The 16,336-nt window shown below is 40.8% G+C and overlaps 1 protein-coding gene across 13 annotated transcripts in view; it reads right to left on the bottom strand.

The window, feature by feature from the left end:
• The window catches only part of Znf462 (zinc finger protein 462), a 136,845-nt gene that overhangs the window by 51,703 nt on the left and 68,806 nt on the right, over positions 1–16,336 (bottom strand). For 10 of the 13 annotated variants that reach the window (XR_002484464.3, XM_040286132.2, XM_078047915.1 and 7 more), the window contains exons 6-7: positions 15,306–15,424; positions 11,526–11,726 (exon numbers count right to left, since the gene is read on the bottom strand). Coding sequence is in view for 12 of the 13 variants with exons in the window: in XM_040286132.2 (XP_040142066.2) it covers positions 11,526–11,726; positions 15,306–15,424 (320 nt within the window). In the remaining variant the exon portion in view is untranslated. The remainder of the gene's footprint in view (positions 1–11,525; positions 11,727–15,305; positions 15,425–16,336) is intronic. The other 3 variants (XM_021729388.3, XM_005329735.4, XM_040286135.2) reach the window with 1 other exon arrangement.

The raw sequence follows: 16,336 nt of genomic DNA, 5'->3' as shown, positions 1-16,336 counted from the left end.
TGAAAAACCAGTATTTTAAAAGACTAAAAAAAATAAATCTTTCATTTAAATGTTCAACTTCTTTTTTTTTAAAGTTATTTTTTTCCCCCAAACCTCCATTATGGAGATGACTTAACCAAGATGCAAAAGTATACTGCAAATGTATCAGCAAAACTGATCTTATTTTATTGTTACCATAACAACATATCGAATATACCGATTTTAAATGTGTTTGTTGGGAATTTCACTCACAATTCACTGTCTGCCTGTGGTTCCGTTATCATAATTGCTGCATTTCTTCTAACAGAAGTGTTGGTGGCATCAGTCTTACTTGCATGCAAGGTAGATGTGAATTTCCTCATCTTTTTTTTCTCTGTATTCCTAATTAAAAACCTACCCATGGGCAAAATTTTAAAATACTGTAAAATCAGAGTAATAATAAAATCACAACTTACAAGTACAATAATTTGTGATTGCCACAGCTATTAAGCATGCAGCTGCTCACTCCACTGACTCCAGCACAGGCAAGAGAAAGACTGCAGCTGTCTGCAACTTCTAGAACACTGTTGTGACTCAATGCCTATCTCTTTGCAAGAAAATACCCTGGAATACTTACAGGTTAATTGACACTGTACAGGGATAAATCTCAAGAAGCTCATGTGGATTTCTTAAAAGTAATCAGATCTGTGCTTAACAAAGATAACCTGGAAAACAGACTGGAAGACTGACCACCATCAGAGGATGCAAGAGAGCGAGGGCTATTCAGGTCTGGGTTCTGACAAGTCTAGAGACCAGGATGTCAGAGAAAGCTGCTCTGAAGTGGTCAACCCTAGAACCTGCGTGGTTGGGTCAGGGAGGGAAGGACATCTCAGAGCAGCTAGTCAGAGAACATTTAAGAGTCTGAGACCCTGGTGATGGAGCAGTTATAGTGAGTCCTGCCACGGATGGGCAGTAGGACTAGAGTTGGAACGGAAGTAAACCTCCCTCGCTGAGTTGTCTGAGTTACTCCCTGGAGTCTCGTCTATCCAAATTCCATACCATGACAGTTCCAACCGGAGCAGAAAAGGCAGGCTGCAAGCATCACAACAAAATTGTGGAGGAAGGAGAAATAACATTCTGGAAGAAGAAAACACACAGAAAGCCAGCAGGAAATGGGACTATTAAATAAGGAAGCGGAAATATTCAAGAGGTTGCAAAAGGCAAAAATATTTAAGAGGTGCAGCCCCTTCTCTTCTCAGCTGCCCAAAGAGGTGTCACCTGGGCGGCAGGGAGTTAAAGGGATAGGGTGCTGTTGATGAGGGCAGCAGGTGTCACCTCCAGGAGGGAGGAGCTATGCAGGAGAGCACATTCTGGCACACAGGTAGCTGGATTCCATTCGCTTTTTCCAAACATCACGTAACACAACTGAACTTGCAGTCAATAACATTCCCAGGCTTTTTCCACACATAAACCTTTTTTTTATTGGCCTTCCTTGTATATGTTTTGGGGGAAAAAATAACTTCCAACCCAAATTCAAATCAGTTTAAGAAATATTTATCAAATGGCCTGCCAACCACCAGGGCTCAGAGAGTGAATAGGAAGCAGCCTTTGACCCCAAGAGAGCACACAGTTTATAGTGGGGAGCAGATACAGTAACTGATAATCACATGGATGTGAGGCAACTCCAGAAATGGAAGTAAATACAAGGGTCAGAAGCTACCAACAGACTTTGTATTTATCCCTCGCCAAGTCTCATTTTCAGACCTTTACTATGAACAGTCTAGACAGCCTGTAATCTTGACTTGGTCATTTAATTTATTGACCATTTACTGGTATTTAAAACGTATTAGGTCTCAAGGAAATAGTAGGGAGAGAGGATATACTTCAGTTTTGAGATGAGTGAGCCTTAAAATGAAATTAATGGGATTTTTGATTGGCAAAATCTCAAAGGCCTTTTATAATTTTGAGAAGTTCACCTTAAATATATATATCACATTTTTTTTTCAAGTTAAATACTTGAAGGCTTTAAATAGTCAACATTTATTATTTGAACAGAATAGTTTTTATTTATTTGTTTTAAGGAAACCTACCATCAAATTTCAAACCTATAGTAAGTCAAGTGATAGAATCTGTCAACTGAGAGCAAAAATGTGTGAAAGAAAAATAGTTTGTGTAGTATGATCCTAGCTTTGTAAAAATAATTAAAATTGCCAAACAAACTATGTCCATTAATAAAACAAATATTGAGATGACTCTCTAGCAAACTGTTTGTTCAGACTATTATGGGGGGGGCAGGGGCTTGCATTATGGGTGACTCTTACATTTTATGCCATGAATTGCCATCAAGTTGTCCTTTAATCATGAGGAGACATAGCTTTTGTAATCAGAATGAAAAAAATCTATGCAGCCATATGATTACTCCTGACTATTTTTAATACACACCTATTCCTGAAGACCCGTAGATGCACTTGAATGCAGCCACAGCTCCAAGGAACCCTGCTACCTCCACAGGGAAAAGGCCCCTTGCTGCTGGTCTTCCCTGTTCAGTCTGTTTCTTAACAACTCCAAAGTCCTCTTCCTGGAATTAAGTGCCCCTATGGTCTGGCACCACCTCTACATTCCCACTAACCTCACCATCCACCTGAGCTGGCCTGGTCTCCTTGTAGTCCCGAGAGCCTCTCATCCACATGCTTGTTCATTTCTGAAACTCCTCTCCCTGGAAACTGACTTCTCTCTGCCTGTTTAAATCTACTCACCCTTCTGGCACAGCCCGAGCCTCACTCTTCCATGAAGCCATCTGTGGCTCATCAAATTCCTTGTCTTTCCACTGTTAGTCATTAAAATCTATATGCACAATGTCTACTCCATTATATTCTGGTCCTTAAACTTAATGCTATCTGTATACCTATTAACTTAAGCTCTAAATATCCATAGTTTAAAAAAAAAAATACCAAAAAAAAAAATTGCCTCTAGTTTTCTTTGGGAGATTCCAGACCACACATCCCATCCCAAACCTGTAAGAAAAGGCTGTCCCTTAGCCACTTTGGATCATTTCTTGGATGTGTATTTTTGATGTTAGACTTCAGTGAGGTACAAAGGTCAAGGACACAGACTTCGGAGTCAGTGAATAAAACCCAACTCCCTTGCGCACAATTTTTTTTTGAGTAGGACTCACCTTTTCATTCCTTCTTCATAAAGTGACAATGATCTTGACTGATTAGACATAGTAAGAGATAACAAATTTAAGGCTATCAGCAGAATTAAATAAATTATTAAAAATATGGTTATTTTTATCATTCAGGAATTCAGCAAGAAGACGTGCAAAACCCTTATATAAACCAGAATGGATGACTTTCAAACTGGCCAAGGGGAAATAATAACTGACCATGCTAAAAAAATTAAGAATCACGCTAAGGGTTTGAAAGGTCCTGCGCTGCTCAATGTGGCAACTATTGCAGTTCTGGCGGACAACTCGTAGTATGTGAAAATAAAAAATGACCTAAGGGGAGTGACTTGCAGCCAGTCGTCTAAGAATGTTTTGTGTCCCCGAGGAAGCTGCAGAACTTAGTGCTAGAATAACTTGTCCAAGAGCAGTGTGCTGGTACATGAAACCTTAGCTGGGCCTTGCACTCCCAGCCAAGCACCTCCTTGGGTTGAGCTTGCAAAGGAGAAGAGCCTCATGGCAGGAACTCACCCCTTCCTGCGCATACACAGCAAGGGAATGAATCTACAAAAGCAAGCAGGTCCTCCTATCTGAGCACCTGCCTTTCACGTCACCTTGGCCATCTTTATCTCGCCATTTTTTGTTTAACCACCATCACTGGGAGTCTTCTATAGAATATTATGTAGGATTGTGACTGTATTAAGAAATGACAAAATACACTCTACCGTCATGTATATCTAAAAAGAGCAAATTAAAAACATAAGATGTGGACATGTTTTTCTGGCCATACCATCAAAGTTTATAAAATATTTTTTTAAAAATAGTAATTGTTTCTTTAAAAAAAAAAAGCTATATTTCTGTTATCTCATTTTCATCTCTGCATTTAAAAAAAAAATTTTTTTCCATACACCCATCTTTCCCAGGACATCACCTTTGCTCCAGCAAGGCTTACCAGGATCTCTACCTATGAATCATGGCTCACTCATGTTTCTCCTCCCAATCCAATACCCTTCCTTTTGGCCTGAGTAAAATTCTCTCACGCAGAGCAGTATTCGAAAGGGAAGAGAGGACCTATGAGTCATAGAAATCTCAAAAAGACAGTTTTGAGGGATTTTTGTTAAAATAAAATTGGGTTAAAATATCTAGCAGGAAAGAAATTCAAGGTGGACAGTGATAAGGGAAAATTCTTTCATGAAAAAAAATGCAAAAACAAACCGAGATGAGTCAATTTAGATGATCTGACTAATAATTAAATGTATACTTCCTGCCAGAGAAGAAAATAGATTTCTTCTTCTTCTTCAGACACTCCCACGACTGAGGTTCTAAAGGACATAAGGTAATCTCCAAGCAGTGCACCAAGAGATGCAAAAGCCAGATGTGGAACTTCGAAGCAAACTCTGGTGTTGCTAGGGACCAGCTCTGAATAAGTTTGGTAGTAAATGCTTGTATTTCTGGTGACCAAATGTTTTTGTTGGCATGGGAAGAGGGAGATGGGTTAGTTGACTAAGTTCCCAGGACATGGGAAGTCTACACTTGAAATGTTTTTTAATCCTTGGCACATAAAACTGTGGCTAATTCAAAAAGTCACAAATCCCAGGCAGGTGGGTTTCTTGGGAAGGGTCTGTATTGCCTAATCTTCAAATCCAGGAGGATGATCGCTTTGGAGGGTTCATATTTGCCATTGAGGCCAAGTTCTAATAGTTATCCCCTATGGATATCTGGGTGTTTAACAGAATCCAGAATCTTCAGGGCTACTTGGTTCCATGAGAGTTGAAGACCTCTAAGTAAAAAAAAAGTGTCATTCTTTATACTAGACATTAAAACAAACTCTAGATTAATGTAGAAATTCTGGTATGAAAAAGGGAAGGTTAGTAGTATCTGGTCAGATAATTTTGAGACTAGCAGACCCTATTAAAAATTATAGATAAGCCAATAAAATTATGCTTTATAGCCCATGGACTCTAAATGATGTAAATCTTTGTACTTTACAATTATTCACTCGAGAGTCTCCATTTCATTATTGTCATTTTTTAAGAAACCACCTCTTTTTTTCTTTCACCCCAAGAGAAATCTGATTGCAATTGGAACCTGCGTGGAAGGTCTGATGCCCTAGCAACTAATTGGATCCCCTTAAAGGTTGAATTTTATGTCTGACCTATTTAGAGATCTGAAAAGCTCCTCTCAGAAAAGCAGGCATCTCAGATCTTAATTTTTAAGTGTCAAGTACTGCTGCAGTCAAGGTTAAATGAGTTGATAGATTGGAGCTAGACCCAACACAATTCTTGGAGAAAGAGTCTCCTTTTAAGCGTACATGTAATTCATGCACTAATATTTTTAAAGCTTTACCCAATACCTTACATTTCATATAAGCAACAAAGGCTCTATTTAGGTCGAGTTCCATGTTATAAGACATCTAGGGATAGTTCATGTGTTAAACATAATGATCTAGAATTGCATTTGTTAAAGACAGGATTTGTTTCATGGGTATGGCTGCAGTTTTTCATCTACAGCAAGGGCCTGTATAGTATCCTCCATAGGCCATCTGGCCTCCCCTTTGTCTTTGTTCATAAAGTTTTATTCAAACATGTCCATTGGTTTATACATTGTCCATGTTTGCTTTCATGTATGAGGGCTGAGCAGTGCTGACCGAGACTACATGACTCACAAAGTTGAAAATATTTTCTGTCTGGCCCTTTGCAGAAGAAATCCGACAAATTTTCCCTAATAGTTTGAAAGAAACTGACCCACATGAGTCTCACAAAATGAGTCTCTTCTAACCCATATATTTGTTTTATATGAAAAGCCCAGTGGGAAAATTTCTCAGGTAGATTAAAAGGTTCCACTCATTGAAAAGTTTTGTTGGTTTTCCTTTGAGACACACAGAGAACTCGCTGGCCCTCTCCAGGGTTGATGACTGTGTGCACTGGCTCCAAGAAGCGGCTCTGCTATCTGGTGACCAGACCAGCAATGTCCATGTCTGGAGCTCCACCACACTTACACCTGTGGGATTTATACCTTCAGATTTCCACCTCCATAGAAGGTCTCAAAAAGCAGAGACAAGGACAACATTTAAAACTCTACATCAAGGAAACTCTTTTCATCTTGGCAGAATAATTCCATCAGAAAGTTTCTGGGAGAGCAGTCCCTAAGGCTTCATCTTCAGATTATTTACCTGTGAGCCCACCTCTTACATGAAAGGGAAATAAACTTGCCCTTGTATAAATTGCTTCTGTGGAGTTAGATAATTTGGGGAACTAAGTACAATTAGCTGAATTCAAAACTGGGATGCCTCTAACAAACCGCTGTTCGGTCAAAGGAATGCAGTATTTATCTAATTGTCTCCACCAGAAAATCAGGGGGCAGAACCAACAGCATATCTACCAGTACAAATAAAGCAAGAGTGACGGAAGAGTAATCCAGTAAGATTGGGGACAATAAAAATCCATCTTTAGAGCTGGGAATGTAGCTTGGTTGGTAGAGTCCTTGACTCATATGCATAATGCCCTGGATTCAATCCCCAGTACAGCAACAACAACGTCTTTAAAAGATGCAAAAGTCATAAGCATATACAAAGAAGCAAGGGGGGTACCAAACCGTTCTAAGACCCAGCAGGATTTAATCAATGGGGTACAAACACAGGTGAAGGTATTAGAAGCTGAGAGTAGCACAGAGGTGACAGGGAACATCAGCAGGTGTTAGCCAGACCACTTAAGTGGGAAAAGAGTGATGAAATGGTAAACTTTGAATGCAGTGCAGAGGACGCTGTGACAGTAAAAAGGACCTGTGGTGTCTAAAAAGTCTCTTGGGCAGGTGTGGTGGCACAGGCCTATAATCCCAGTGGCTCAGAAGGCTGAGGCAGGAGGATCGCAAGTTCAACGCCAGCCTCAGCTAATTAGAAAGGCCCTAAGCAACTCGGAGAGACCCTATCCCTAAATAAAATACAAAAAAAGGCTGGGGATGTGGCTAAGTGATTAAGTGCCCTTGGGTTCAATCCCCAGTACCAAAAAAAAAAAAAAAAAAGTCTGAATAAAATAGTGTTTATGAAATTAAGTTTAGAGTAGAAAAGGCAACTGAAAATTGAGGCAGAAAAGTCATATCGCTCCTTCCAAACCTTTTCAATTAATCTACAACATCAAAGACTTCTCTGTGGGTGGACTCTCTGGAGATTTAATTATAAAGGGCCAGGTATCAGGACCAGGAGATTTTTGTGTTCTTTCTAGATTGCTAACCAGGGCATGGGCAAAAAAACACCATGCTACCCTCATTCACCTTATTCATTGTGTACCTATCTTAGTACCTGATTCCTGTTTTATTTCAAATGTATCCTAATTGCATTTCCCAAAGCAAGCGATTCCATACAGCATAACTGGACAGAAAAAGTTCTTCTTTCTTAAATTTTTCATTGGGGGAAATTCATGGGATAAAAAAGATGAAATGGCATCATTGGCTTGACATCTTATAAAGGATATAGCCGAATTTTAAATTACACATCCATTGCCCATGCCTTGTGCAGCTTCTCAGACACAAACAGATCTCATGGCTAAACTATGCTGGCCTCGTTTCTTTGTTATTTTCTAGCTGTGAATGTCTGTGTATTTTTCTATGCTGAAAACAGAGACTAGGAAACAGCCTGATAAAAGCCAGTCCTATATTTTATATGGCAGGAGAAGGAACACAGTCAACACAAACACAGCACAGCACTTTGCTCTGTTGACAAACTTATTGTCTCCCCTTAATGTGTTGTTTTGAATAGCAATTATGTGTCATTTCCCATTATCCTATACACAAAACCAATACCATACAGCCTTTGCTCTGCTATCCAAAAAACTGATCATGAAGAAGACATGGAGGATTCGGGTGCTGGTGAAACACGTCAAGATTGACAGCTTGGCCCAAGAGCACTGTTTAAGCACAGAACAGGTGTGTGGCCTGGCAGCTGGGGTGAGAGGCCACCCTCCACTTTCTCCATTCTCGCCTCCCTCCCTTGCAACGCTTTCCTCTGGGTCAGAGAGAGAAGGAACAACCTCCCATTTGGGCTGTTTCCCTCTGCCAGAGAGGACTGGCTTGCTCTCAAGACAGCAAGCATCTGACCACTGCAAAGAGCAGTGAGCATGTCAACTCGTTTTATTCACATCCCTCCGCTAGGGATTCAGAAAGCCAAGGACACACTGGTGATTTCCCTGGTTTTATGGATCTTGACTCCCCCCAGGCCTGCAACACATTTTTGGTTCGTGTGTTCACAGTGTCCTGGCATCTGCAGTGTGGGAAACCTTAACTGAGAGCCAATAGCCCCACAGCTTCTGCCTATTAAAATGTGCAATTGGATTTCACATGTGTGTTTTAAACACCATTCAAAGCATGATTTACAGGCTACTGTCTAGCCCCACAGCTGTTTTTCCATCCTCCAGACTGAGCTGTTTCTAGGAATCCACCATCCAGATCCCTGGCAAACAGTCCTCCGAGTGTAGGCCGCCTCAGTCACTCACGGCCACTCAGAACCATGCAAAACCTACAGCAAAACCAAAGGCTTCAAGAAAACAAGGGGAGGAGGAGCCATTATTTATTCTTTCCACGGAATTGTTCCTTCATGAGAACAGCCCATTTGATGCCTTCTTTCTGTCCACCCCGCCTTCTAATCAACTTTTTGTCATTTAATTAAACTAATCACCCCTGGTCCTTTGATATGGGCTATTTATATACCTTAAAAACAGCACAGGTCCAATGCCTTTTGTGTAGGCCTGACTAAATGGTTACCACCTAGAGCTTTCAGTTACTGTACTGTTTCTTAAGAAGGAAAGGAAAATCGCTTTTATATATAGGAAATTGCCTTCCCGTAGCTGGGCAAAGCTGGGCTGTCTGTATTGCACAATTACCTAATATCATATTGCAACGTTTCTTGTGATACCAGCCCTCCCCTCTGCCCAGCATCTATGACTCTGACATCACCCCGAAAAAAGGTCAGGCCTCAGGTGTGGGGTTGTGGTTAGCTCAGATTCAAGTGCTGATAATGTCTTCGAAGCATTTGATTTTAAGCTTTTGGAGGTCTAGAACAGTATTGTATTCATGTTTGACTCTTCTGTCCCTGGCCAACCTCTTGGTAGAGAAGACAGGCTCAGGAAGCTGACATAACTCAACTCTTCTTAGCTTATGTAGAGAAACATGGTCCATGCAGTGGGACATCTATCTATAAGAGATCCTGGTCTTGATAAGAAAGCCATCTTTCATGGAAAAAGGACAATGGAAAAAGATTGGACACTGAGAGAAACTGCCCAAGAAAAGCTTTTGCTGAGAATGGTGTTTGGATGGACCAATTTCAACCAAAAGGCTCCCGGGGTGTGGCTTCCATTTCAGACAAAAACAATTAGATAAAAAGCACGTTAATGGGCTGGGGGGTGTAACTCAGTGGTAGAGCACTTGCCTCACACACTCAAGGCCCTGGGTTAGATCCCCAGTGTCACCAAAAAAAAAAAAAAAAAGTTAATAAAGATCTACAATTTGGGTCAAATTAGATTTTGCCCTCTGGTTGCAAAATACCAATGTTTTCCAATGAGTTGAATCTCAAGATACAAAAAGGGCATTTTCTTTAACCTTTCACATGTCCTCTCTCCAGGTCCCAAGTTTGAGACTCTCAAGTTTTTCTGGGAAGGAAAAAACAAGTCAACACCATAGACATTCTCCTGCATTTTAAACTACTGTACAATTGAGTAGCTCATGTGCTCCAAGCCATAGCATCTTAAGAAGCCTTAATGAGCTAGAAGTGTGGAATTATTGCATAGCATATATGAGGTCCTGGGTTCAATCCCAGTACCCCCTAAAAAAAAACAAACAAATCTGCCTTCTTTGTTAAACAGCAGTGCCTTAACACAGGGATACCAGTAAGGAACTACAGTGTTTAACACACTGCCTAATGATTTGCAGAGGACAGGACACCAAGCCCTACAACTCAATAAAGATCTTTTTTTTTTTTTTTTTTTTGGTCTTGGGACTTACCTGTTCATTTCCTCCCACTCACAGACCTCATGAATAAAGATTACCTCGTACTGTTCTGGTAATCTGAGAATTAGACCAGGTTGACAAGTTGAGCCCTTAGATCATCAGGTCAATGGAAGAGTCTTCTATTTTAAACCCTACATTAAAAATAACCCCAAATTCATACTTGCTATAAATGGTCCCAAAGGCCAGAAAAGCAGTCAAAAGATGGGAAAAAAAAAAAAAAGAAATAAAATGACGACCCATAAAAGGACAGACTTCTTATATGTCACATATTGTATTGGGTACTTTACAGGTGCACCTTTTCTCATTACTCTCCAGACAACCTGTGAAGGCAGGTCTCATTATCCAGGAAACTAAGATCACCTGGGGAAACACCACTAGCATTGAAAGAAGTGAGACTCTGATCCAGGCCTTAGTTCCACTTTCTTTCCTGTCTACGAAGCTCTGCCCAGGAATGCAGGAGTCCACCTTAGGGAACAGCACAGTCCCTGGGTTTGGAACTATGCAAGCCAGTGGCAGTTAGCGGCTGGGAGACACTGAAGAAGGGATCCAAGCATTTGAAGGGGTTGGAGGAGAGCAGCTCCCCTGTACCTCCAGGATCCACAGACTTCCCTCCTTCTCTCCCAAGTGTCTGATTCAGCAGTTGTCTGAGGTGAGCAGAGTGGTCAACACAGGTCTGTTTCCTGTTCTGGCCCACACTTTACATTATCCCTGGGTTCACTATGCCACGCCTGCAAGCTCCAAGACTGGACTCTCTTTCTGTCCTCATCTAGCCTTGCTCACATGACCAGTGAGAGGATCTTTTCCACAGCTTCCTGTTTTCTTTTTTTTCTCCAAAACCGAACCCTCCTCCCAATTATTGCTTCTCCAACATCCTTCAGCTATAAGAATTCACTATGGTGCCCTTGATATACCATGTGGCCTGCTCAGAAATACTCACTCATGCTCCCTCTCGCTTGCTACTTTGAATTAACTTTCATAACTGTCACCTCAAACAGCTCACTGGACATTTATATACATACATATATATATATATATATATATATATATATATATATATATATATATATATATAGTGTTTATTGGTAATAGAGGATATAAGAAAAAATGAGCAAACAACAACAAAACAAAAAAACTGCTGGATATTCCATTCTGGTCTTGCTCAAACCCACACAGAAGAATCCCGCCCTGACCCATCCCAGCCAGCAAGCTCCTTCCCGGGCAATGCTCCCGTGAGTACCCACCGCTGTTTTACCAGAGCACTATGCTCTTCTTAAAGAGATCGCACCCCTCCCAACTCCAATTTCTAGATCGACTCAACCTCCCCATATTTCTTCCTTCACTTGAACTGTTAAGCCTTCATGTAGGAGTTTCCTCTAGAAAGAACGAGTGGCAAGGAATCCCAGCCCACCGTTTTTACCGTTGGAGTCTTCCACCTCTTCCGTGGGGGTCGTCTTTTGGGAGGAGTGGTGGGCATGTGAGGAGAGAAGACTGACAATCCGTGGCCGTGGGAGGGTCAGGGCTTTTCCGTGGACCTTGAGGGAGTGTTCCTTCAACTGGCTGATTGTCATGGTGGAAAATGAGCACCAAGAGCACTTGTAGGCATGTTCACCTGGAAGGAGAGGGCGGTGAGGGACAGACGGGAAATGGAGTGGGAGGGGAGAAGGCAGGGCAGAGAACAAACCAACACAGTTAATTCATCCTAGAGATGTGCTTCCCAAGCTTCAGGGTCTAAGAACCCTTCCAGGCCAACCCCCTGCCCCCAAGATTCCTTGGGGATGAAACTCTTCCATGCTCTCCATAAGCAAGTGGCCTGGTCACTGGTTCATGTCGTGTCCTTCTAGATGAGGTGAGACTTTGGGATGACTCCACAGTAGGAAGAGAAACCAACCATCTTTCTTATCTCCTTCAGAAAGGTTTCCCCATCCCTCGTCCTCCCTCTCCATACCAGAATTGACCATGTCATGTTTCAGTCAACCATAGAAACAAATATGCTTCCTTCTTAACCTAACCCTCTACCAGTGGCTTCCCAAACACACAGTCACTCCAAGCCAGCTCTACAATGCGAGTCCCAATTTTCATTTCCTGACTAACTATACACCCCCTCAAAGTATGGACACACATTTTTTTTTTTTTTTAATCAGCTCACAAACCTCATCATAAAATTCCATTTTCCTATCCAAACCAACAGAGCAGAAATGAGTAAAAATAGATCATTTCTTTGACTGAAGAGCTGTGTATGTAAACACGTGGGGGTTATATGTCTCACTAATATTCTTCAACAACCAGGACATTAAAACTGAAATACCACACAGATCATCAGGACCATATTAAGACAAGAGTGAGGCTTATCTTTACCATAAGTCAACTTTTCAACTAATTACATTTTAAGAATGAAGTGGGCATGTTTATGTTATTGGGCAAATGTACACTAGTATGATCAATTCAGAAAGCAATTTTGCTTCTGGTAACAACAAAAGCACTCAAGCCCCCAACCCAATAAGCCTACTCCTTTCCGAGAGTCTCTATAAAGAAAATATAATTAAATTTAGAGAAAATTTTATTTAGAAATTTACATTACTGTCTGAAAAAGGTATGAAACCACCCAAAATTTTAAACACAAAGAAATGATTAAACAAATGTGGGCATACCCTCTTGATAAACTATCATTTTTTTTTTTTTTTTTTAAAGAGAGAGCGAAAGGAGAGAGAGAGAGAGAGAATTTTCAATATTTATTGTTTAGTTCTCGGCGGACACAACATCTTTGTTGGTATGTGGTGCTGAGGATCGAACCCGGGTCGCACGCATGGCAGGCGAGCGCGCTACCGCCTGAGCCACATCCCCAGCCCGATAAACTATCATTAAAATAGATTTTTTGAGTTTATAATAGCATGACAAACTGGAAATAAATAGAAAGACAAAATATATTTTGATTATATTATAACCACAATAATTAAACACAATTACAGGAAAAAATGGTTAAAAGGAAAACATCAAATGTTAAGAACAGCGGTCTTTAGATAATAAGACTATAGATGACTGAGCATATTTCTTTGCATTTACAATTATTCTTTTTTAAATTTTTTTTTTAATTTTACTTTTTGGTAGTGTGAGGGATTGAACCCAGAACCTCATGCATGTTAGGAAAGCATTTTAACACTGAGCTACATACCCAGCCTCATTTTCAATTTTATTTCTAATAAACATGCATTTTAAAAATTTAATTTTTGAGATGAAAATTTAAAATTGGAGGAAAAGAAAAGAAGACAGGATCATTGGTAATATAAGTTTTGCAAGTCAGTACAAATGAATGGGCAGTGCTGTGGGTCTACAGAGGAAGAGGAAGAAGAGGAATGGAGGGTCGGCCTGCCCTTGCTTTTAGCTGGCTGAGATTTTGTTTCATTCCTATCATTCTGAAAACTACTAACTGGTTTTATATGCAAAGAGAGCTCAGCATCAAGTTTTGCAATTAAATCTTCTCACCACTGATGACCTCCAGAGCTTGCATTTCCAAGAGGTCCTGAAGAGAACTACAGAAAACCTTAATTTACATGGCACTACACAGCAAAAAAAAAAAAAAAAAAAAAAAAGTTCAAAGATTCAGACACCCAGACAAGAACACAAATCACCTGGCCTCTTGACCACTGCCTAGGAGTTAGGCAACAATGTTGGGCAGCAGACAATGCTGTTTGCTTGTGTATACTATTATAGGCAAGGTTACTGCCCTAACACTACTTGTTTGTTTCCTTAAATGCAAGCTCTGTTGCATAAATCATGCTGGGTGGCTTTGAGTCCCACCACATGACAAAGAATTCAAGTCCAGATTATTTGTTTGGGTCATACCACTGCTTACCCTTTAAAATATTATAAAATAATCCACCTAGAATAGACAAATAGAGAGACCTTTAGAAAATGTAGTGGCTTTTTCCAAGTCAAGCTTCTCTCAGTGACTCAGAGCCATGCCATGGAGACCTGGTGGAATTATATTGCTCCTATTCTCTCTTTCTGGATGCTTCCTTCCTGCTAGCCAGTGAGCAGAAGAAAGCCAGTCAGCTTGGTCAGCCCCCAAAACAGTCTCCAGTTTAGTGCCCTGGAGTCAGTGCGCAGTCTCGAACACTCTTCAGAGTCCTTCCCACAGGTCCAACCACTTACCCAGCTCCCAGAACTTTTGACAAAGCTTGAGGCCTATGGGGAAAATGCACCAGAATGCTGTCCCAGCTCAATAATTTACAATATGCACAAATTAGAAGAGACTGGGGTTGAACTCTGAAGCCACTTACACCTTGAACTTTAGGAGAGTTTCCTGGAGACATAAAAACCCCAAAAGATAGAAACAGGCCCATGTAGCTAATCTCCCTGTCCCATCCCTAAACCCCAGTGGGGCTCAGAGCAGCCAGAAGGCTTGAGTAGTTTTGTGGTAATAAGCCAGTTCAATGGGCCCACTACTCTGGAGATAGCAAAGAGACACGGAATACAAACATGGCAAAAATGAAGGACCCTGGTTTGGGGTAGTTTTTATAATAGTTTTCAAAATGTTATAAAGTGTTACACAAGGCACACAGGAAGCCACACAGCACCTACCCTGTAGGACTACCATGAAGACTGAATAGGATGATACCTATAACATGCTCAGTGCAGAATCTTAATAGGTAACAGGTGTTCACCAGGTTGACCCAATGAGATAAGCATTGAGAGAGACAGCACAGTTACTACACAGTTGCAACCCCCAAAGAGAAAGGAAACGACTGACCCATGAGCCCATCTTGAGAAATCTCACACACTTTGAGTTCTCTTTGGTACATCCAACTTCCTTTAGATTACACCTTTATTTGCGGGGGTGAGGGGCGGGGGGAATTCTCTTTAGTGGATATAACAATTCTCTGTGATTCCACTGGAAAGGTTAGGTAATTCAGAAATATCTTTTAAGAAGCAGAACAGTCTAATTCTAGTTGGTAGGATGAATTAAACATGACATGGGTGATTATTTTGACTTTTAATTCTTAAAAATATTATTCTGATTTTGTTTCCAGTTTTCTTTAACAGATAAAAATAAAACCAAACCTGTAACCATTTCAGGAATAGCTTATGCTCATGCATGGGGAAAGAGAATGAAAATTTCACTTAATAAAGACGGTTGGGTTGTGAACTCAGAGCATGCTAAAGAACTTGTGCACCACAAACACCAACTCACCAGCATGAGCTTTGAGTATGTGTGTTTTCAGCCGGCTGTTATACGAGGACTTGAAGGAGCAGAGTTTGCATCGGAATGGTTTATGGTGTCCATGGTGGGTTTGCATATGGCGATCCAAACTTGATGTGTGGAAAGGAAAGAAAGGGAAACAAGTTAAAAACTACATTCAACATTTTCTCCACTTTTTACACATCCCACTTCCAAGCTGTTCAAAATCCCTTCATCTACTTTCTAAAGAGGGCCCTTGCCATACAAATAAATCAACAACTAAGCAAGAGTTGTTGGACTCGCTCAAAGAGGAGGGAAACCTAAAGAAAGAGAGGAAGAGATCTTTTTGGGGTAAGAGATGTGGCTAGTGGCAACAAGTCATGGGAAATCCTTATTTTTCTTCTTCAAGTCCCATAACTTAAAGAGGGCATCCAGAAAAAGAAGGTATAACCAAGGTCAGTGAATTCATATTTTCTGCCCAGGAGGTGAGAGTAATCCACTTAACTAATCCAAAATAAAAATGGAAATTAGATTTAGCATTTAAAAGGGCTGTATTTTTAAATTGTAATTCTATTTGCAGGGTGAACACTGGAGTAGAGAAGGGAGTTTTCAAAGTGGCTGTCCTGCTTGCAGTGGGCTGATCTGTTCCAGCATCTACGGGAGTATGGAGGCACAGTGCAATGAGTTTGAAGGAGTCATGTGATCAAGGGCGCTAGTCACCCCCCTGTAATAAACCCAGCCACATCTGTGGCACATCAGTCTTCCAGAAGCAACTTACGAGGACATTAATTAGAAGAAACCCCCATACTTTACGATAAATAGGAGTCTAAAAAATAATAAATCTACCAAACAAAGTAAGGGGGAAAGTTCTAATTTGTGTCAGTACCCCAGAGAACTAAATGCCATTCTAAATGGCCCACACAGGAATGCTACTGCTTACCATTTAACAGAATGCAGGTCCATTCCCTCAACCATTCCCAAATGTCAACTACTGTTACCACTTCCAAAATAATCTCTATCTTTTCAACTCAAGAGCAGGAGTT

The sequence above is a fragment of the Ictidomys tridecemlineatus genome, chromosome 4 (genome assembly GCF_052094955.1).
Source record: "Ictidomys tridecemlineatus isolate mIctTri1 chromosome 4, mIctTri1.hap1, whole genome shotgun sequence".
NCBI classification, from domain to species: Eukaryota; Metazoa; Chordata; class Mammalia; order Rodentia; family Sciuridae; genus Ictidomys; species Ictidomys tridecemlineatus.
This window is presented reverse-complemented; position numbering and strand designations above follow the sequence as displayed.